Below are 23,163 nucleotides of genomic sequence, written 5' to 3'. Positions count from 1 at the left end.
TATGCACGGTGCACCCGCGGACGTCCCACACAGTTCCGGAGAGCAGGCAGCAGCAACGTTGCAACGCGTGCCATGAAGGAGCACCACAGCACGCGTCCGCCTGCACCGACCCAGAGTTTTGTAATGGAGTTTTTTTTTTTCGGTCTCTGTACTAGGCCGGATAGTATGGAGGCCGGGTAGTGTCGAGCCAGATAGGCGAGATCATACTGTATATGCAAAAATGGATGAGGTGAAAGTATCTTTAGCTTAAACAAAACACCAACCAATACTTTTCCAACTCCAATAGAGCAATAATGTTCATTTTTTTGGCACCACAGCTGACTTAATAAAGTACTGGGATAAAAGAATGCAGAGAGGAGCCCCAGACCTTTTTTGATAGGAGAGTCCACAACTTTTGTCCAACAACAGAAATGCAGGGAACCCAACAAAATGCCCCTTCATATTAATACTAAATAAACTGTAAGCTCAATGCTGGTAAAAGTAGTTTAGGGGGACAAATTTGGGGGACACACCAGAGAGCAACCTGCGCATGGTGTATGCTGCTTGTAGAGTTAATTTATTATTCCTAATGTTAAATAATACCCGCTAAGCTTTAAATATATTTTTATTTATTTTAATAAATACATTTTTATAAATTATTTTAATAAATTTTAATTTTATTTTTATTTTATTTTTGGACACCAGAAATGTGTAGGCTGTATTTGTGATGTTAAACAATAAATTGTGAACTCTTATAATAATTCATTTGCTGTTTCTCCCTGACATTTTTTATTCTTTTTTGCTGTTGTGTTGAGCTTTGACATGGTTGGCTTGACCATTGGTTATTGTGCTTTGAAAATACTATATACCTTTTCTGTAATACCAAAGCCTAAAGTTCCAGTGTCGGTTAAACTTGTGTTTTTCTTGGCACTATGTAGTAAATGTGTGTACAGAGTGTACATTTAGTCACATCAACCTAAACATTAGGACTTTTACATCTCAATGACTGAATGTGATTTGATGACGTTGTATCCAAAATGTTTGTCCAAAAAACACAAGGTAAAGGAAATCTTTCAATAGCTAAACCTGTTCCAAGATTGGGATTACATTTAGGGTTAGGGTTTTTGGTTGATATTGATAGGTATTGATAGGTGAGTGCTTAATGATAGTGATCAGTGATTCAAAATTCAGAGAAAAATGGTAGAAGTATTGAAAAAAACACATTGTGTTTACAACTTATTTAATTTACATACCTTGTATATCACGGTACTTCAGAAGTATGAGGAATCCATGTTTTAAAGTGGTTGCCACAGTTTCACCACCAGCAAAGAAGAGATTATTAAGAGTCAGAATCAAATTCTTCATGTTGAAATCTGAGTCAGGATTATCTTTTTCCTGAAAGCATAAATAAATTATATTGTTTGAGCCCCTTGTATCCTAATAATAGCATATATTCTTGTTTTTTAAAAACAAAAAATCATAACAACATTAGATCTAACAATCTTTTTTCTTCAGGAATATAAAAATTGAAGCCATTACACCAAACAGTGACAGAAATAAAACTTGCAGCGGATTTTGCTAAAATCACATTTACCGTAATTGGTTTTGATATTATTTACACCACTGGAGGCGGTTAGTTTGCATAAATAAATTACTAAAAAGCATTTAAATCTAACTAGGTATGCAGCCCTTCAATTTTACTCCATATGATGGGTAATCAGGTCTTGTAATGGATTTATCAAATAAATATCATGTAGGGGAATATGCCTTTACCCTCCAATATGCTGGAAACCCGGAAATCATGGAGGCTCCATGACATCTGCTATTTGCAAAATACCTATGGTTATTTTCCCTATACCTAGTACAGGTTTATTGTAACTGGTCAAATGAAAACTTATTTACATTGTGTGAGTACCTGCTGCATTTTAATAAGGAAGCAGTCAATGTAATCTCTTGGCTCATTTGGGTCCAGTGACTTTTGGTTGATATTCACTCTCTCAGCTACAAAATCATTCAGCTCCTCCAGCAGAGCGGTGATTTTTTGGTGGGGGCCAGGAATGTGGTTCATTATCATTGGAATCATGTCTTGCACCTACAAATGCATAATGAAATATGTATTACTGTTTCGGGAATATGAAGACAATTCTAACTTGTTCAGCATATTATTGTTCCAATAATACAACAAAGAAAAAGTACATTGGGAAACATTTCATATGTTGGTAAACAAATAAAGCTATAGGGAAATATACAATATATTACACACCGGGAGCTATTTGTTCTTGTTATCTTTGTCTACATTTTTTCATCCTACCTCTAATGTGATTGATTGGTTGCAATGGGATTCAACTAACCTCACCATGGTCCTTTGAACTATCTTAATAGTCCTGTTTGTGTAAAGATATTTCTGTCGATTGACCTTTTTATGGCTATTTTTAAATATCATAAATGTATTTCTCAAAGAGCTAAAAGAAAAATATATAGAATTGTATAGCATTGTGGCATTTAAGAGAAACATGGTGGCTGCCAGTCTGCACATATTTGCCATCTAGCTGTCATCCTGGGCATTTGGCTTCAATGATTTAAGCCACAAACCTATATATGGGCAGCATGGTTGACTCAGTGGGTAGCTTCTGCCTTTGCAACACTAGCTCACAGGTTTGAATCTTGGGCGCGAGATTGTATATTTTCCCTATGTATGCATAGGTTTCTTTTGGGCACTCCAGTACCTGCCCCCAGGTGGAACTCATCAGCTCAAATGTTTCATAGAAGATATCCAACATTCTATGGAACTTGGCATCGTTGTACTGGAAGCGATTTCCAAACACAATAGAGCAGATTACATTCGATACGGCTTTGGTGATGAGAATGGCTGGGTCAAACTGGAGCTCTGCAATGAAATGTGGAAATGTTGAATACTTCTTAGAACTGTCTTTTATTATTAATGTGTCCACATACCCCACAGTGTTTTACTAGGGGGTACATGGTAAATATACACACATTGCTAACAATACAGGAAAACAAACCAATACAAATTATTACATTACAGTTTACTTTGTCAATATGAATCTAAAAGTTGTGTGTAACGGTGAATCAGATATTCCCTATAGTTTACAATGATTCTGCAATTTAGCTTGTATCCAAATACGAGTGAAATTTCTAATTTATTGTGTTTTTCCAAGTGTATGAAAATCCAAAAGTATTTTATTTATGCTTGGCATCAAGCCTGAAATGTTTTCAGGCTATTGCAAAATTTCTTACCTGGAGAGTCTACCAGTAAACCAAACTCCTGTTTCTGTCTGAAAACACTGAGCAACTCCCTCAGCAGTGTTGTCAGCCTGCTGTGCATACTTCTTCACTTAGCCATTGGCTGCCTTGACTTAATAGATTAACAGACAAAATAGTAGACTTAATAGACAAGACTGCTTCTAGGTCTGTTGTCACTTACCAAAGGAAGTTTTTCTGGTACCAATACTTGTCGACATTGGAAACTAAACAAAACAATTTGAGAACAAGCCTCATAAAACCACCTTGTGTAAAATCAAGCCCATCCTAATTTTTGATTACTTTCTTTAAATACACTAAGAACATGAAATGTATTTACCAATTGAAATACAAGTGTATAATAGATAAATGACTATAATTCCTTTGTTACAATATGCTACCTTTGTATGTTCTGATTTCCTCCACTAGAAATATACATTCCTCCTTAATACGTTCTTCAATGCTGCGCTTTCCTAAACCAAAATTTCTTAGTGTTGATAGAGAAAATCGTCTAAGTTGCCTCCAACGGTTACCTTCACTGGCCATTAACCCTGAAAAACAAGGACTTAGTTTATGACATTATAGCCTAGTGATAACGGCAAACAAGCACAGCATGACTTACTTCTTACTGGACAGAATTATTGTCCAATATTCCTACATATTTATGCTTCCTATGAACATCTGATTACCTGTAGTAGTGTTTGGTAGAAATAATCAGATTGTTGGAAGGACAATTGATCCACTTGGCCACATAGACGTCATTGAAAGAACAGATTGTTTATTGATGTACCATAAACAAACAAAATTTAATTGTCAAATGTCACAACTCTAACTAAAACACAACTCTCAACTAAACCCTACACATTTGCTATAGATGTTCCAAAAAGGCCTGATCACTAAACTTAATGATAACTCAACCACTCCACGGACACAGAACACTGTAGAGCAGTGTTTCTCTACTATTTATACATGAAGGGAACCCTTGAAAAAACTTTCAGATCTTTAGGAAAGCCCCTGCTAAAATGACTATATCCACAGCCAACAGATTTTTAGCATGGTGGTTAGTAGGAAGAATGCCTTCTACATTGCTGATCATTGGGAAGATTGTCACCCTTACAGATAGCCAAAATGATTATCAGTAAAACTGATCCAAGAGTCTCAACCTGCTCATTGCACAAGAAACTCCTAGCAAGCCCTTAAGGAACTCTTTGGTTTCATCGAACCCTGGTTGAGAAACCTCACTATAGATTAAAATCACTTACCATATCCTTGAAAGACTCTGTCTACCGTTGGCTGCCTTCCTCGTCCAGTAAAGTCTTCTCCATGATCCACAAGTGCCTCCTTCACTGCATCATAGCCACAAAATACAACCACAGGGTGCGGCCCAAAATAAAAGGTGTAAACAGAACCATATTGCTTACCGAGCTGTATAGAAGAGATAATAAACATTGGTAAAGCTACTTAGAGGATATATGTGTGTGTGTTTTATGTATAATTATTATTATTGAACAGGATTTATATAGCACCAACATATTATGCAATGCTGGTCATTAAATAGGGGTTGCAAATGTCAGACAGATACAGGCAGTGACACTGGGGGAGGAGAGGATCCTGCCCTGAAGAGCTTACAATCTAGGAGATGGGGGAAGTAACACACAATAGGAGGGAAGATATGTAGTGGTAGGTGAGTATTGAGAGTTTTTAAAGACAGAATAAGACAGGTAGGCAAGTTTGAAAAAATGGGTTTTAAATGCTCTTTTTAAATTGCGCAGAAAGTCGGAGCAAGCCAAATAGGACAAGGAAGACCATTGCAGAGAGTCAGGGCAGCTCTAGAAAGTCTTGGAGCTGTGCGTGTGATGAGAATATGAAATGTATTTACCTTTTGAAATACAAACTAACTTCAAATAATAGATACCAGGTTTACACATTCAATTTTAAACTAGTTGGGGAGGCTAGAATTTTTAAAGGGTTTTAGATGAACTGCCCTGAAAAGTTCCAGCTTAGCAGGGATGTAAACAGAATATCTGACCAGGTAAAATTCAAGTAGAAAATTCAACTTTGAAGTATGGAATAGAGCTGAATCTGCTAGGGCAGATTTGACTATAAAAGAAATGCAATGAAAGGTTGGAGGAAATCTGTCATTGTTTACATCTAGCTAATCCACCAATGCTGGAAGGGTTTGTCATGGGATTCTATTTAGATGCCACTGGACCTTTGTGAAGTCTGGGAATGAATAAAGGTTATTATGTGCCCCTTTACCTATTTCACAAGGAAAAGTGGGGGATGTCAAGGGGCCTCATTATTAAAGGGGTCACTTTTTGGGAATAATGCTCTCCTTCCCAGTGATGGTTTTTACTACCTCTGTGACAGGCTAGTATCTGTTTACTTGCCAAAAAGTAAAGGGGCTACATGTTTTTTGCCCCCTTGCTTTTTTAGCCAACCATATTGTTGGGGATCTTTTTTGGATAAGAGAGATACATCCATTAAGATCCTAAACCTAATAAAGGGTCTAGATAAAAAAGAGAGTCCACATGCATTATTCAGATTTTCTTTTATAGAAAATGAATTAAAAATAAAAAAAAAACACATTTTTAAAATTTTCTACAATAAACAGTTACTAACTAATGCTAACTAACAACTTAACTACCATTTAAATGCGTTTTGTCCCCTAAATTTTTTTTGTGAAAATTGCCTAATTCTACTGTGAAAATGAATCTCACCATAAAAGTGGGGCATTAAAGTTGAATCTTTTATTTCTTGCCAATTTTTTCTTTGATGGTCTGTATGCCTCCATAATGAGCTCAGCCTCTTGAATGTATTGTAATTCAATTCAGTGGGGAAAATTTAGCTAAAGTCATTAGTTTACCCTTAGGATAGTCGATGGGTTGAATGCCATAGAATTGTGCCTATTGCCAGGCCTTGCTAATCCATTCAATTGAATGCCATAGTTCTCAGTGGCGACTTAAAAGTCAATTAAAAATTTGGTCGAATCAAACTGACATTCTGACAAAAGTTTACAGCATTGAGCTGGATTTCTGCAGATTTGACCCACTTCAATTCCTAGCTTTAGAATGCCCAACATCATCTAGTTCTAAGTCTTACTGACCTTGATCTTTTTTGGATTTCTTTAATTATGATGACTCAGCCTAGTGTTGCCTAGGGTGTTCTGCATGCAAATGTGTGGTAATTTGTAGACATGCCCACTCACACAGACTGAAACCTACCCATGAAGGCATTTTATTAGGTGCAGAAGTCCACCCACTGCTTGTATTGGGGCTGAGGAATACTGAAGCAGGGTGCTGTAATGTTTTTAGGAAGAAGCTATATACAGCACCCTACACCTGACATCACTCACTAGATATGGACTTCATACATACATATAAATGGAGCCTTAGTGATCATGCCATTGGTATAAAATGAGGTTTTTATAAAAAAATTCAAGTACCAGAAAGTTAAAATAGAAAAATATTTTTTCCCTTTAGGGTTAATACTTCAATGATATACAAACTCTAAATATGCAAAATGCAAAAACACTATAACCCCCTTTAATGGTAAAACTGACTAACCTCCATGAGAGTGTTTGCCATGTCTCCATTTCTGACCTGCAGTAGGTTCCCAATCAGTGGGATGGGTGTAGGTCCTGGGGGAAGCCGTTGCCTCCTAGACACCTTGTTCCAGATAAAATACAGAATTATAAGACAAAGCAGAGCAGTGAGGAGAAGGGTTCCACATCCTGGTGCCTCCATGTTTGTTAGTGAAAGATTTCATATATGACTTAACTACAGCTTCTGTAATTACATGGACTTCAGCCAAGAGGCCAGAATCTTGTATACTTTTAATCTTGCTGTGCTCACTAAATGGCTCCTTGCCACATATTCCTTCAAAGGCTGATAGAGAATAAGAGGAAGGGGCCAAGGGCTGGGAGCTGTTCAGGAAAGCAAATTGAGGTTAACAAATACAATCTTGTCAGTTTACCAGAATGTTAAACTTAATGCATCCCAAAACTAAACAAAAAAATGTTAGGCTTCAGCTCCTTACATTTCTTTTCGCAACTGAACAGGTTGCATACATTTTTTTTGCCTTTTGTCAGACTTACATTTTAAATTATTGACAAATTACTATTTTATTTTAGTTTTTAATGTTTTAAAACTGCTATTTAAAGGAAACAAAGATGTACTGGCTTCAAAATCATATTATGTCATTACGGAATGAGAAAAATCCTACATGCAACAATATTCAAATGTTATTGGGTGATGTCACAAAAAGAAAGAAGAAGAGGGAAAAAGATGGCGGTGTCCAGTTTGTGCTGCAAACAAGAAGTAGGGCAGGATGGCACAGGATCGATTAGACCAAGATCGCAGTTCCATTTACGATAAGTCCTCTTTAAGTGTCCTTCTCTTAAATTCAAACTGATTTTCAGAAAACTTCATTTTAGTACATAAATCAGGTATTCTTTGAGCATTTTATTATGGAAAATCCTTTTTTACAGTTATTTTGTGCCAATGTTTGCATACATGGTTTTATGCTTCCTAATAGATTAGTAAAAAAACATAGGGATCCCACCCTATATAATCCTTTGGTGTCTTGAGTTTGATGTTTTTTTGCAAGATGTAGTGAAGCTTTTTTACTGTATAATGTAAAAAAAATCAGGCTTCAAGAATATATAAATAAAAAGAACACAGCTGCCCCAAGCTTCAACTCAGGTGTTGCTTTTATTTTTTATTACAAGAAAACATACCATATATGATTTGCCTAGTAGCAATCTGACTATCCAGTGTGACCATCTCTATAAATTGTGAAATATTCAGCTGAAAGTTTCTACAATCGTCACCTTCTACTTTATTGATGAAGGAGACTGTGCATTCATTTTTGTCAGATTATTCATCTTGTTTTGCTTCTAGCAAGTTTCTTTTAGAATACACTGCCTGTGGTGCATACACATTGCAGTGTATATATACATTTCACCCCACTGCCAAGCTAAATGGAGAAAACACCTGGCTCCAAGAGGTAATGGATGAAAGCAGCAATGGGAAGTCATGGGTTTTAAATGCTGGAAGAGGGCAAACTCAAAGATATGCATGCTATGATAGCAAATATGTACTCTGGAAGAGCTCTCAACCTTACCACAGTTCCACATTAAAATATACCATTTAATTTATCTAGTATCCAAACATATCAATACCTACTTGCAAAAGAAGCAGTTTAAAGCCATGTAAAGACTTTCCGTTGCTGGAAACAATCTTTTGTGATCATTTCCAGTGACATGAGAACAAATGTACGTAGTAGACAAAACACTGCTCATTTCTTTGGAGAGAAGAGGACAAATGAGTGGCAACCTGGTGCTATTTCCTTTTGTAGGAAAGCATTATGGTCAGGAAAAAACCTAGGTCTCCTACCCTGCCAGAAATGTTTAGTATGACTGTGTAAATGTCATAGTTAAATGGACAGAAATACAAATCCTTGCATTGTTTTGTAAAGCCTCATTTTTTTAATCACAGTATTGTATTACCTAGTTTTAGTTTTCTACATCATTGCATTATATTCTCTTCAATAAACTTTGGACTAGCAATGTTTATGCAATACAATCCTGTTTACATGATATGTAAGCATCAACATCCGCCAAGACCTTTTTCAAACAGCAGTTCAAGCAAATTTAATGCTCCCTCCCAATGCCCACTTGTATTAAAGAAAATACTTTTAGGGACTAAACGTCATATCACTACCAGCCAGAGCAGACATGAGTGAGTTTCAAAGTATTATGGCTATCTTGGTGGGTTTTGTATCTTTAATTATATTTCTGACGTATCTGAAGTTCCTATGGAAGAGAAGTAAGATGCCTCCTGGCCCGTTTCCACTGCCCATACTGGGGAACTTTCTACAACTTTGCTTTGATGGATTACCGCAAAGCCTAATAAAAGTAAGTATGAAATCATTATCAAATATTAACCCCAAAACTGCAGCTGCTGAACTCATTTGCAAAGGCATTTTAATGATAAGATTGTAATTACTTCTGCCATAAATTTCAATTCGATTTATTGTTCACTTTATTGATAAGATTTTTCTTCGCTTCCTGCACTAGCTGTAGAAATTTGGATTTTTTATCACTTTTTGTCTCCAGGACAATGGTCACCAGGACAAATAGAGGGGTGTAGACGGGCAATGTAGGAAAAAGTTTAACAGAGAACACCATGTCAGGATAAACATTCTTGCTTAAAATGCTGGAGTTTTTTTTGTATACTAAGAATTGTCATTTTAATTAACATTATTAGCTCTTTAGGTTAGATTAGTTCTCTTCTGTATCTTAAAAAAGATCTGTTTTGCATTTGAAATTGAGTGTGCAAAAGGATAATACAATTTTTGTGTATATTGATACAGTGCTCCTCTTTAGCACCTAATTCTCTTTCTCATATGATGACCCTACTCCACTTTATCCAAAATGCACATACACTTACTACAATACTAGATTATCAAGATTATTTGTATTGTAAAATGTAAGTACCAATAATGGTAGGAGCTGCTTTTCATTTTTTTCCTGACTAGCGACAGTAAACAATTTTTCCTTTTAATATAGAACATCATTTAGCATTGCTGAAAGTGGAAAAATGCATTAGGGGAAAAAAATTATCCAACTGAATTAAATATATGGATACAGTAAAAAAGTATGGGGATAATGATTACAAAATTGGAAAACATTCTGAAAGTGGGAAAACCAAATTGAGTTTTGTGTTGCAATGGATCACCAGCAGGAAAAACAAGGTCCTAAATCTCTTCCCAAATACTCACTTGTTTTTCATTTCTGTGTTCTGTTTTGGAGACCTCACAAAACCTTAACCTTTTAACGACTCCAGACCCCCAATGGATTATCCAATATGGTCCCAAACCCCCTTTACTTTACTGTCGAAATAATCATCACCTTTCCTTATGTTAGTTACCAGTATGACTTCCATATATGTCAACAGCTTGAATTTACTGTACTTTAGATAGCTAGGAAGAGAACATGAAATAAAATCATAAGCATTGATAACTTTATCATATTTTTTTACAAAATGCAAAATAAAAAAATGAAAAGTGACAAATATGCTAAAAGCTACAACTATTTTACAATATAACTTTGATTCACCTGTTTCAGATTATAAACCAATAATTTTACTTCTTACAGTCGAGTATTACACAAAAGAAGAAAACAAACTTAAATGTGCAAGTTTTTTCAATACCTCAAACCACACACAGACTTTCACTAATCTAGTGAGATATTTGCTGTTGTTTTTGTGCACAAAACTGACAAAGCTACTCGAATGTCATCTGACACATCAAGTCGATTTCTCCACTTTGATTTCAGATTTAATAATGTACCCCTGTATAAACTAATACATTAAATAAAATAAATACCAGTACCCAGAGATCGAGTCCCATACCCATCCATCACCCAAGAGGTATGGATACCCCTGGTTATGAACCCCTGGGCCACAATTTTGAGGAATGAAGAAAAGAAGGTTGACCGAAACCTTTAAAAACATTGAGGGGTTGAATAGGTTTCAGGACAACAATATTTTAAATATAAATCCAAGATCAAGAACATTGGGATGTGGTCTCAGAACAGCCAGAGGAAAGTTAAAAATTAACGTTAGAAAGCAGGGCTGTTTCTAAATATGTTAATCCTTTGATAAAAACACACACAATGGTGCCCCCCATACCTCCTCAACGCCCCTTCCTACTCCAGCCATATAAAGAGTGGGCAAAGGGAAAGAATGGGTGACAATAATTACCCGTAGAGTCAGCGAGACTAGTGAACCATGCTGCACTATCTTCTTCTATAGCAACTTCAGACTGTCCCTCCCCTTCAATAGCAAATCCACACTGCTCCTCTTCTTCTCTACTGACTCCTCATTGTCCCCTCCCCTTCCTTAGTAATCCATATTGTCTTCTCTCCTCTAATAGTAACCCCACACTGCTTTTGCCCCTTCCACATTACCCATGCACTGCCCCCTCCCCTATCATAGTGACCCCACATTGCCCTTCTTCATTTGTAGTGACTCCACACTGTCCAAGCCTACCATAAAAATCCCTGTCCATAGCCCTTCATCTCATCAGATTCTTCGAGACGACTCCTTCAGCTTTTTTATACTATGTCTGGTGGCAGCTCCATGTATGAACAGGGGCAGAAAAGGGAGAAGACAAAGAGGTGTGGGTGCGGAAAATGTCCTCAGTTCCGGTAAGTTGGTAGGTATTTTGTTAAAGCTTAGGTTTTACCTTGAAAATGGCAAATAATGGTGGGCACATTTTTAATAAAGTGGGGGCAGAATGCAAAAGATTATATATCAAGCCATCCATTAGAAATGTTTCAAAATTTATCTACAGATAACCAAAAAGTATGGTCCCATCTACACTATTTACTTTGGTTCGAGGCCTATTGTTGTTGTTACTGGGTATCAAGCCTTAAAGGAGGTGTTTTTAGATTATGGAGACGCCTTTCTAAATCGAGGATCCATACCAGTGTTTGATCGTCTCTTCAATTCTGAAGGTGAGAAGTAACAAGTTAAAATATACCTCCTATTAACTGTGAATGTTTTTCAAATGTCAGTGGATTTAGCTAGATGTTGATTTAATTTAAATTTAATTCTGGTGTTTAAAGTATAGTCCCCCGGGTTACACAAGAGATAGAAACTTTAAGTTTGTTCTTAAGTTGAATTTGTATGTAAGTCAGAACAGGTACATATTTTAATAAATGCAATTAGTACAGATGTTTTGTCTCAACATATAATTAGGCAGCATGGTGTCAGTTATTGTATGAAATCCTCAATGTGAGTTAATCACAAACAAAGCAAAAAAAAAAAAACTTTATGGAGCTTGGACATTCATTAACTTCTGGAGCAAGCTGTGCTTTGATATGCAAAAAGAAACAACTGCAGAGTTTGTCTTGGTCTTTAAAGAATTACAAAATGTTACAGCTCAGATCCCTCACAGCCTCAGCTGTGTTTAGCAAAATATTTCTTGAGCAAGTCATACACACTGCTCCTCTCCCCCCATCCAGCCTCCATCCTGGACAGGAGAGAGCAGGGAAGCGCCGTTTGTATCTAGGAGTCATCCGTATGTCGGATGTCCTTAACCCTGGGACTACCTGTATCATAATAAAATTTGTTCATATCTATATATATATATATATATATACTAACTCTCCATATATTGCAGTTATTAAGTTTCCTAAATGAAGGTCAAGTAATTATGCTTAGATTGAGATAACAATGTTATTTACTAGGATGTTCACTTCCCATGCGAATTAGCCCCTTACAAGGGATAATTCACTTTAGCTTAGTAAATACAGTGATAAGTAATTTTGTACCCAGTACCCAATCACATTTAAAGACATCTAAAATATCTTTTTTTTCTTGCACATGATTGAAGTCTGCAGGGCTTCCTCTCGTTTACTAATCAAAAAGAAATATTTTTTGCAAGAGGATAATTTACTTTACTTTGTGAACAGTCCATATTGATTTATAAAATCAATCCCAATGTCATTAGTTTACTGCAGAGGAGGAGGTAGCATTTCCACAGTTCCCCCTCCCCACTAATCAAAACATTGCACCTGCAGCTGGAACCGGTCACTCAGAGGGAGTACTAAATAAAATCAACCTACTTTAATTATCCCCACAATCTTTTTTTACTCCAAAATGTCCAATGTGCATAAAAACATCATCAGCCAAACTTAAGTGATTATACAAAAAACTTTTTTAATATTATATGCTGAAACATAGCACCCAAGGAGAACTATTTCCCATATAGATAAATATATGTACTGGTATAGAATTTCTATGATTTGGATTTTGATGCGGAGGTCCATTGCTGATCCACTTTCAAATGGATGTTTAAAGATGTCGATTTCCTGACCTATTCAGAAAGGGATCTTGCTACCATTAACCAAGTACCATTAGGTAGTGTCCACATCAGGGAGTTAGTTATACAGAACCCCTAGATAAGTCTCATTCAGGAAATAAACAAGAAATTGTAAAAATGGGCTGGAACATTACATGGCCATGGCTTTAAGTGAGTAAAAATGGGGTTTAGGTAGTGTTTTTTTCAGTGGTTAGTTAGAAAGCAGTCTGATGCTGTCATAGTCAGAGATTAGTTTTAAAATTGATATCATTCTTATTACTGTATTATTTGATTTTTATTATACCTCTTTTACTTCTTTAGGCCTCATTACATGCCCTTTTTAACACATTTTTGATAACCACTTATTTCTTGTCTAACTTTAATTTCTGTCTGATAGAAAAAGTATGGGTACAGGTGTTCATACCAGTATTGTACTGGCCAAAGCAATAAAGTTGGGGCATCAGTATACAGCACATAAAAAGAGGTTTTTACCACAGAAGGGTTTGCATTCCTTTTGTGTTCTTCACTCGTAATTGGGTAACCAATAAATCAACAGTTTCAAAATACCGGGAACATTTAGACTGAATAAATTCCAATTACATTTTGTTGGTACTGTTGTGTTGTTTTCAGGTTTATCTTTCAGCAATGGAGATACATGGAAACAGTTGAGACAATTCACCATTCAGACTCTTAAAGATCTTGGAATGGGTAAGAAGAGTTTAGAAGACTTTATTCTGGAGGAGGCACATCATTTAGTGGGACATTTCAAAAGCCTTAATGGTAAGTGTATTTCACCCTTCTGTCCCGTTCACCTTTCCATTTTTCTGTGTCTGGATAAAAAAGTCTAACACAGTTTTTTATTTAAATTTTTGGTGCAGACATAAAGGTTTAAAAATTTAGTCATTCATGTATCTATCACAGCAGGCTTATTTGGAGACTAAGCTATAACGTTAAATATCAAACATTTCAGTTTGTTGCCTCTTGAATCTTTACAAACTCTTCACTGCTTACAAGTCTATGCCTGCTAGAACATATTCAGGAATTTGCTCTTCCAGAAGAACACAGCCGGAGTAAAGTTATCTGAAAGACCCTATCATGTTGCATACTGAAAGCACCCTACCTGATCCACTTAAGCTGTTAATACAATATCCATTCTGATAGTAGAATATCCTTCATATCTATTTGATACAAAGCAGGTCATTAAAACTGTGTTCACTCCACACTTTCTGAATTGATCCTTTCAGAGAGTACGACCTCTGTATCTGACAGATAAATGGTAAATCAAGTTTATTGTATGTGGATGGAGGTTAACTTTTATTAAACCTTTCATGTAGCTCAATAGAGGGCATTTTCTTAATATACAAAAAGACAAATTTGGGGGGGGGGGGGGACAAAAATTATTCACCATTTCACAACATTTGATAAGGGCAGTTCTTTACAAATACAAAGACCTTTCTCCAATGTCTCACAAAAAGCTTGATGTGGCCTCCATCCAAGTTGGAAGCCACATTTAAACTATCTTTATCCATAGAATGACCTCAGAAGTCATGTCCCTTCTTTTTTGTTGGTGTTTTTTGTTTTATTGCTATAATCCTTTATTCTGTTTAGGGCAGCCATTTGAGCCCAGCACCACCCTAATCTGTGCCTCCTCCAATATTATGGCTAATTTATTGTTGGGTACTCGCTATGACTTCAATGACAAGAGGTGGATAGAAATCCTGCAGAAGGCACGTGAATCTTTTCGTATTATGTCATCTGCCTGGGGCCAGGTGAGGATTTCTAACTTTAGCATTATTCATATACAATATGATCAAGGATCAGTGATGGTTATAGATAGTTTAGAGATAAGTGACTCAATTCACTTGGACTGCTCTTCTCAAAGTAACATGAATTCTGAATACTTGCTAGTGTGCAGTTCACTCTATGGGGTTTTAGAAAAGGGAATATAGGCTGTTTAAATTATTTCCTTGCAAAGTATAAGTTATTTGTGTTAGTAAATGAGCTGAAACTCCACTTACTTCAACATCCAATTATGTAAAAGACAAATTGTAGATAAACTCAAGTATTTTGAGATTTCCTTGCAATTCTTTACAAATTGGATTTTCACCACATTCACTAAGCTAAATTAAGTTTTTATTGCAAAGGGATAATTCATTGTCCTACGTAAACATCACAAGTTTTTTTTAGTATATTACCCATATAGGGCCATGTACACATTATAAAAAGGCTTGGTTGAAATATTTTTACTTCTTCAAAAATTTTTTTTTTAAATGTATTTTTAAATTATTTTAGTGCTGCATAAAATAGGTAGGTGTTAGAACTCAGGTTTCAATGGCTGTTTATGGCTGTCCATATGCAGTTTCACCTTCTCTATTAAGATTAGACAACAGGCATTTCCCAGAAAAAATAGTGTTGTATATTTACAGTGAATAAAAAATGTCCCCATTTTTTAATTACCATTATCATTTACTTATATATTTGTATGACGCTGACATAATATGCAGCACTTTACAATGCCCATATTCATGTCCTTCAAAGGACTCACAATCTAAAAGCTCTACATATTCATACGTCATTAATACAATCTAAGGTCATATTTGGTGAGAAGCCAAATAACCTAACTGCACATTATTGGGATGTGGAAGGAAACTGAAGTGACTGAAAGAAACCCACTAAGACACAGACTCTATGGTGCCTGGTGCCCGGTGCCTAGCCTGGTGCCTAGACCAGGATTCAAACCTGAGACCTATTGGTGCAAGGACCAGAGTACTAGCCACCAAGCCAAATATGTTAAAAGAACTGCTTATCAGGTTTCTAAAAGTGGAACAATTTTCTGTTCTTCAAATTCTATATAAAAAGTCTCATTATCAGTGGATAAAAGACTTCTTCACTGTCTAAGAGGGAATTGTTTTCCTTACTTCTTATCCAATCTCTGGGACAGTATTTCAAAATTATCCAAAGCTTTCATACAAAAAAAGGTATCATTTCTGCTCACTCTATTCAATAAACAAAGGCTTTAGCTATGCTTTAATTTATGAACTGTAAATAATGTTCAATGTTTTTTTTACTTTAATTATTTTGTTGCAACAACTCTTTTGACAGCTGTATGATTATTTCCCAACATTCATGAGCTATTTACCAGGACCACACAGGAACATTTTCAATCTTCTTATACCCCTTGAAAATGAAATGATGAAGAATATCAAATTTCACCAGGAGACTCTGGATCCGGCTTGTCCCCGAGATTACATTGATTGTTTCCTTATCAGGATGAAACAGGTTAGAGAATGCATGGACTGCCCAGATCTTGATATGATTGTCCCAGATTAAAAATAGTCTAGCTTGTTAGAAATTACAGTGTATGCAAACCCAAAAAATGTTTTTATTCCAACCAGTGTCAAACTCTACTTATAGTTAGTAGTAGCCACTAATTTCTAAATGCCTGGTCATCCAGCCAGTCCATGAAAATTCTATGGATTTTTCAATGTCCATGATGTTCTCTGCATAGAGAAACTAACCTCTACACATGAGTCCTATACCTCTAGACCAGATGGGGCAGATGGGTATATGTGTATTAAACGAAACATCCATTATGTAATTACGGAGTTCCTGGTGATCTGTCTGGGAGATCACTAGATGGTGTAATTCTCCCCTTTTCAGGTACATCCACATTTAAAAAAATATACTTTTAAAGTTCAATTGTTTAAAATTTGGATTAAGATGATTGATATTGAAATATTTTTGATTTTAGATGTTCCTGTCTTTTCTGTTCCTGAAGAAGCGGATATAATCCGCAAAACGTGTTGAACCAACAGGGCTGTCCCTTTGTTTGGGGTACCCAGACAGGAACCTTTGATAATGTTTGATCCACATTTTTAAATGTTTTAATATTGATTTTTTTTTAATGATGGTAAATAAAGCTGTGATTTTGATGTATATTTATGCAATCTGTATTCCCATCTATAGAGGTTATTTCTCAGATTTCCTCTCTTTTCCTAGTTCTAAATAATAAGGGATGTGGCCTTGTTTGAACTAATAGATTGGTGAAACTCTATAAGTGTTGGGGTATATACAAACTAAATAATTAAAGGTGTATTGCTCCCTAATCTGTTCCAAGGTTTGGTTACTAACAGCCAGGTCAGATTACCCAATCATTTGGCAGCACAATTGTGTGATTAGATGGATCAGCTATCCATATTTTTTCTGATTTCTATCTTTGTTTGTAGCATTTCACTACAGGTTATGTAGGATGTCAGTTATGAGAGTTCTGCTTAACCAGCACAACAGGTGACAAAAACACAACAGCAGGCTTCAACAATACATATTATTGCTATGTTTAACCCTGCCTAAATTTATTATTTTTAGCACAATCTAGTATACCCTTATTTAGTAATAAAACTTCATCCTAAAATAGGAAATGTATATTTATTAGGGTTTGTAGACAAAATTAAGTTACACCAGTATCAATTTAATATTATTTGTCATTTGCAGGAAGAGAAGAATGTTGGTGAAAAAACTCCTTTTACTATTAGACACCTGAGCGCATCAATCTTTGATATGTTCCTAGGCGGGACAGAAAGCACTGCAGTCACTGTGAACTTTGGATACTTAATTCTGATAAAGCATCCTGAGTTACAAGGTACAATGCAATACATGGTGTCATTTTATTGGGTATTGCTTTTAGGATTCCGTAGGTCCCAAAAGTGGTTCAAATGCAGTTTGCTTTTAAATGCTTCTATAGTGTTTTCAGTCATTTGTTATTGCTTTCACCTGCTTCAATCTACTAAAGAAATACAAATTTCTGCCAGCTCCAAAAATGGTAAATATTCAAGAAAAAAGTACCCTGAAGAAGCCTCGTACTAGAGAAACGTGTTGGGTAACGAGACTTGTTAACTACTCTGCATCCTATGTATATTATGGGCCTAAATAAAATCTGTTTAGCTAACAAAATTCATGGAAGAAAACTACCTGTGATTCTCTTGCGTATAATAATACTTTACTGTGGTTTTACGTTTGCCAAGTAAATCGCTCCCTTTTGTATACTCCACTAGATATTGAGTGCTTTTTTCCTCTGTTTTTGCTTATGGCTTTCCACCCTTTTTTTGTACCACATTTTTTTGTAGTTACCTTCTAATAAATAAAGGAAAAATGAAGAATGTATTTGGTCTAGTGAAAGCAATAGTTTTAATTGTAGAGCTTCAGGGTAACCTGTCCTGGGCAACCAGAGAGAGGGGTTAGATATCTCTATCTGGTTCTTCGACTGTGAAAGGGTTTCAGTTTTTGTTCCTGTGCACCCAAAACTTCCACATATGTCAGGAGCTTGTTAAAGCAAAGTATAAAATAAAATTTTATATAAAATGGAGGGAGTGTAAAAAAAGAAAGCTATGAACATATATTGTTCTTTTCTGGACATATCATAGATAAGATTCATGAAGAGATTGATCAAGTAATTGGGCAAGTCCGGGAACCCAGAGCAGAAGATCGGAGTCTTATGCCATACACAAATGCTCTTATTCATGAGATCCAGAGGTACAGTGACATCTTTCCAATAGGTTTGGCCAGAGCCACCAGCAGAGATGTTACATTTCATGGCTACCACATGCCTAGGGTAAGTGAAAGCTATAAGTAAAATATATAAATAATGCAGAAAATCAGACGGAGCCTGCCTCATATGTACTATTAGGGTGCCAAAAACAGGTACTGCCACAACTGAGCAGGGAATACAATCAAAGGTTCAGGGAACAGCCATAATCAGCAACAAGTAGCCCAAACAGATTATCACACCACTAGAAGGTCAAGCAGTGCTACGATGGGCAACTGGAGCTTGGAAAATGAGAATCTATGAAGGACAAGTAGCCAATGACAGGGCAAGATCATATCCAGAAAATAATGTGCTTATTGGCTGCAGTACATACTCAAAAATCCCTTTCAGCTGCGTGCACAATGGATGAGCTTAATGGATGCACTAGAGATGCTTTCATGCTGAGGCACATGTACAGCTAAAAGTAAAAACTGGAGATGCTGCAAGCTGCAAAGCAGAAGACAGACATCTCATTGCTTAATCTTCTTTGCTGCTGCAAATGACAACTAGGCATGCTAGACTGCATTGGCTTATCGTGAGGGGTATTGGTTTGGCAAAGGTTCTTTGAAGTTCACATGTAAATCTTAAAAAGGGCTACAAAGGGTTGACTGGTTGCCAAGCTTAATAGCAAGAAGTACCCCAATTGGCTGGGGGTTATCAGGGGCAATACCTCTACAAACAACCACACTGTCCACTGTGTAAATTAGTGTTACCACTCTGCCCGCAGTTCATCTGTCCGACAGCTTTCAGCATCCTCAACCTCCCTTTAGTTGTGCAAAGATGTGCCTTTACTAGCATCCCCTGCTCTTATTCTGTGCGCAGCTGAAAAGGATTACAGAGTATATGCAGCAGCCATTGTCTTGTTTGTCTGCCACCTGCCTTGACCTGTTTTTGAACTTGGACCATGCTTGCCTGCCACCCACCCACCTCTGTGCTTGATATTAAACTGCGCTGCCCACAGCCAAGATCCTACCTCTCGCTGTCGTGTGACTCAACACCTGCTCTTTGTTTTCCCAACACCAAAGCCCTTTGTTCCGCTCGTCCCTGGTGGGGAGATCCTGAGGGCCTGGTGTTTTCCCCCTAGCAAAGTAGTCCATTGGTCACTGGGGTCACCAGCCCATCATCCCCTGTGGGCTGCTCTGGTGATGATCGGGAGACACTTAGACTCCGTTCCTCAGGTAATCCCACGTCATCTGCCAGGGAGTGTAGGCTGGTGGTTGTTACAAGTGGTACCAGTCCTGGCAATTGACAGCCAGTAGGAATGCTGCCTGCTGTGTACACTAACATCCAACTATGAGGCAGTAATGGTCGCATCCGCATTGGTTGGTTGGTGGTTGTAAGGAGAATACTGACCCTGAAAACAACCATGCAAAAAGTATTTGGCAAGGTAAAATACACAGCTGCTTTGACTTTTATAAATGCTTCTATTAGCTTGTTAACTTGTCATATGGCAAACAACTAAAAATCATTTTATCACCACTTTGGCGATAAAATGATTGTTACATTATTTCTAAATTACTATAAAATAACCATTTAATCTCCAGGGTACAAACGTCCTTCCTATGTTGACCTCAGCCTTAAAGGATCCCTCACATTTTGAATCTCCTGGAGAATTCAACATCAAACATTTCTTGGATGAAAATGGCAAATTTAAGAAAAATAATGCATTTCTAGCATTTGCTGCAGGTAATTAAGTGGTGTAGCTCTTTAGCTATATTTGGAAATATTGTGGAAAAAAAAATATTATTTGAGATATTAGTCATGAGGACAACAAACTTTAGAAAAAAGATAGTGAACTATTCTATGAGGCAGCTGATAATTCTGTGCATTCTATATTGTTCTTAGCTAAATTCAATTAAAATAAATTAAAGAATGACTACTATGGTTTTTATAGCCTTGTTTTGGGCATCTTGATACTTACTATCTGCTTATAGAGATGAGTGTCATATTTCCAAACAGACCTACTAGAATCATAGGAAAATATTTAAATATGAAAGTAAAAATTAAATAATTGATATTAATATTATTTGATTCATGGCCAGGGGATCCATGGAAAAAGCATGATATAAAAAAAAAATCCCCAACTTTTACAAATGTCACTTAGCACAAGAGCTAAAAATAAAAAGTTATAAAAAAAAGAACCATGAAAATAACTTATATAAAAAATCTTGCAATTTGATATTTCCACAAATGCAACATTGTCAAGACTTGTAATTGTAATTGTAATACAAATCAGTTTATATGGTACCCATAAAGTTCCACATAGGGTCTTACAAAGGTCTGAGCTGGACTTTTGCTGGTAAAACAACACTCATCTATGTACAGTATTTCATCCGAATTTTTAACTTTTTACTTCAATATCATCTTTACCATATTTTAAAATCAAACATATCCAGGCATGGAACTTGACTTGATTGTAAAAGAAAGGGGAAAGGGCAGTAAACTTGTGCCTCCCCATTCCTTTGGGTATGGGTGCAGCTATTTAGTGGCCTCCTTAATAAAAAAAATGAGTCAAGATCCCAATGAACTCCCCATAAACTCCCACAACCATTTGGGAGTCAGACTGTGGGGATGATGCTGTCATTCCCAACTAGGACCCCCACACACACATACACTTGGTAGGAGGCAGAAGTCAGGTATCTGGGGAGGGCTACTTGCTTGCTGCCCCCTTGTGTTCTTTCTATACCAGTAGAGGGCACACTGCCCCCTTTTACCCCTTTACTGTCAGGCCGGTTCTGACATAGATAAACATTCCAATAGCTTTAAAACAGGCTTTCCCACTTGTAATTTAATATAATGTAAAACCAAAAAACAACAAAAACAAATGGGACACCGCAGGTACCCCTGACATCCCACAGAATTTTGCTGATAATACCATGTTCCAGGGCTTTACAATTTACTGTGGATACACTGTCCTCAGTGTTGAGATGGTCAACTTATCAGTTAAATAAATAAAACTAAAACTTTGACCTTCTTTATTTGCTAATAAAGGCTCATTTTGTTTTTGCATTTCTTGGGTAATCATTTACCTAGTCACTGACTCGGTTTGATTTACTAAAGTTTTAAGTTCACTTATTCAATTTAAGCTCAATTTCAAGTGAATTTTCACTTTTCCAGATAAAATGCATGCTTATTTTAAATGAGTTAATAAGTTAAATGGAGATTAATTTGGCAAACATTCCCCTAACCTGTTCCATGAAACTTTTTGCTTCACATTATTGGGTAATTAAAGCCTGCACAATGTCATCATAATTACTAAGCTTAGAAAAAAGTACTTTGTGGAAGTTTTTTTAAACTGTTTAAGTTCATGACAAATAGATCCAGTTTTTTGATGTAATATTCTTTTTTTTGGTGTGTGGTCTCATTGGTTTGCAGACTTATTTTGTGTCATTTCATTCTTCTAGGAAAAAGAGTTTGCATTGCAGAGAGTCTGGTGCGCATTCAACTTTTCCTTTTCTTCACTGTTATCCTACAATACTTCACCCTGAAATCAATGGTGGATCCCAAAAGTCTTGACATCTCCCCTAAGGAAAGTGGCTTGGAAAATGTTCCACCAGCTTGTAAAATCATCTTCATTCCTCGTGGATTAGAAGGAGGAGTTTAAAGATTTCCAAAATTTTTTAGCATTTAGGATACAACCAACCTACATTGGTGCATAACATTGTCTTTGAACTAGGTGGAGCAAGGGTGACAAATAGTATGTACTTTTTATGTTAGCATTTCTGAACCAGGGTTCCTCCAAAGGTTTTTAGAGGTTCCTTAAACAATGAGCAGTTTGTACCTCTTAGGTCGTTTTAATTGACAAATTATCTTTTTGACCCTAGAGTTCCTCCAGAGGGGTTCCTTGAGTAATGAACAGTTTGCACCTCTCAGGCCATTTTAATTGACAAAGATGATCTTTTTGACCCTAGAGCCCAGAGGGGTTCCTTGAATAATGAACAATTTACCATTGACACCAATAATCTTTTTGGCATTCTTCCCACTGACCACCATACTAATGTACTGTGAGCTGTGGATATAGTAAGTATAGCAGGGGTTCCCCAAGACCTGAAAGGTACTTTAGGAGTTCCCCAATGTTAAAAACAATGAGTATATCTAAACACTAAAACAAAAATATATTATATTGTAGCTTTATATTATATATTATATTGATGTCTTACATGTGGTGGCTGCCTTATTTTGTTTAGGTCATCTGGGCTGGTAATCCTGCAAAAAAAACACAGTTCCTCTTGCTTTCTGATCTTGAAGCATGTCTTTCACTCTTAATCTTTATTACATGGTGAGGTGGGATTAGGACTGCATACACACACTCAATTATTGTAGTTGGAAATGATCTTTCGCAAACAAAAGGATAATAATGTGCTGTAAAACTTTCAAATTTCCCTCAAATGAATTATTGAAATCAGTAAATTGAAACTGGAATAAATTTGTGCTAGATGCATTTGTGTTAATAAAACCTGCCTACATAAATA

The 23,163-nt window shown here is 36.3% G+C and overlaps 2 protein-coding genes across 7 annotated transcripts in view; one reads left to right on the top strand and one right to left on the bottom strand.

Annotated features, from left to right (window-relative positions):
* LOC140344517 (cytochrome P450 2G1-like) overlaps nt 1-11,115 on the bottom strand; it is a 15,967-nt gene extending 4,852 nt beyond the window's left edge. The window contains exons 1-8 of one of the 6 annotated variants that reach the window (XM_072431692.1): nt 11,007-11,063; nt 10,024-10,224; nt 6,807-7,165; nt 4,503-4,665; nt 3,642-3,791; nt 2,706-2,866; nt 1,895-2,071; nt 1,233-1,374 (exon numbers count right to left, since the gene is read on the bottom strand). In XM_072431692.1, coding sequence (XP_072287793.1) covers nt 1,233-1,374; nt 1,895-2,071; nt 2,706-2,866; nt 3,642-3,791; nt 4,503-4,665; nt 6,807-6,986 — 973 coding nt within the window. In that variant the 5' untranslated portion in view covers nt 6,987-7,165; nt 10,024-10,224; nt 11,007-11,063. Of the gene's footprint in view, nt 1-1,232; nt 1,375-1,894; nt 2,072-2,705; nt 2,867-3,641; nt 3,792-4,502; nt 4,666-6,806; nt 8,826-10,023; nt 10,225-10,635; nt 10,918-11,006 lie in introns of those variants that run through there. The other 5 variants (XM_072431693.1, XM_072431691.1, XM_072431695.1 and 2 more) reach the window with 5 other exon arrangements.
* LOC140344516 (cytochrome P450 2C23-like) lies at nt 8,892-23,163 on the top strand. Its single transcript, XM_072431690.1, has 9 exons — nt 8,892-9,157; nt 11,599-11,761; nt 13,741-13,890; nt 14,719-14,879; nt 16,213-16,389; nt 17,602-17,749; nt 18,531-18,718; nt 20,236-20,377; nt 22,096-23,163. Exons 1-9 carry the CDS (start codon nt 8,978-8,980, stop codon nt 22,293-22,295), a joined length of 1,509 nt encoding a protein of 502 aa, XP_072287791.1. The 5' UTR covers nt 8,892-8,977; the 3' UTR covers nt 22,296-23,163.

This window comes from Pyxicephalus adspersus, chromosome Z, assembly GCF_032062135.1.
Source record: "Pyxicephalus adspersus chromosome Z, UCB_Pads_2.0, whole genome shotgun sequence".
NCBI lineage: Eukaryota > Metazoa > Chordata > Amphibia > Anura > Pyxicephalidae > Pyxicephalus > Pyxicephalus adspersus.
The sequence above is the reverse complement of the archived record's forward strand: the minus strand, read 5'-3'. Positions and strand labels throughout refer to the sequence as shown.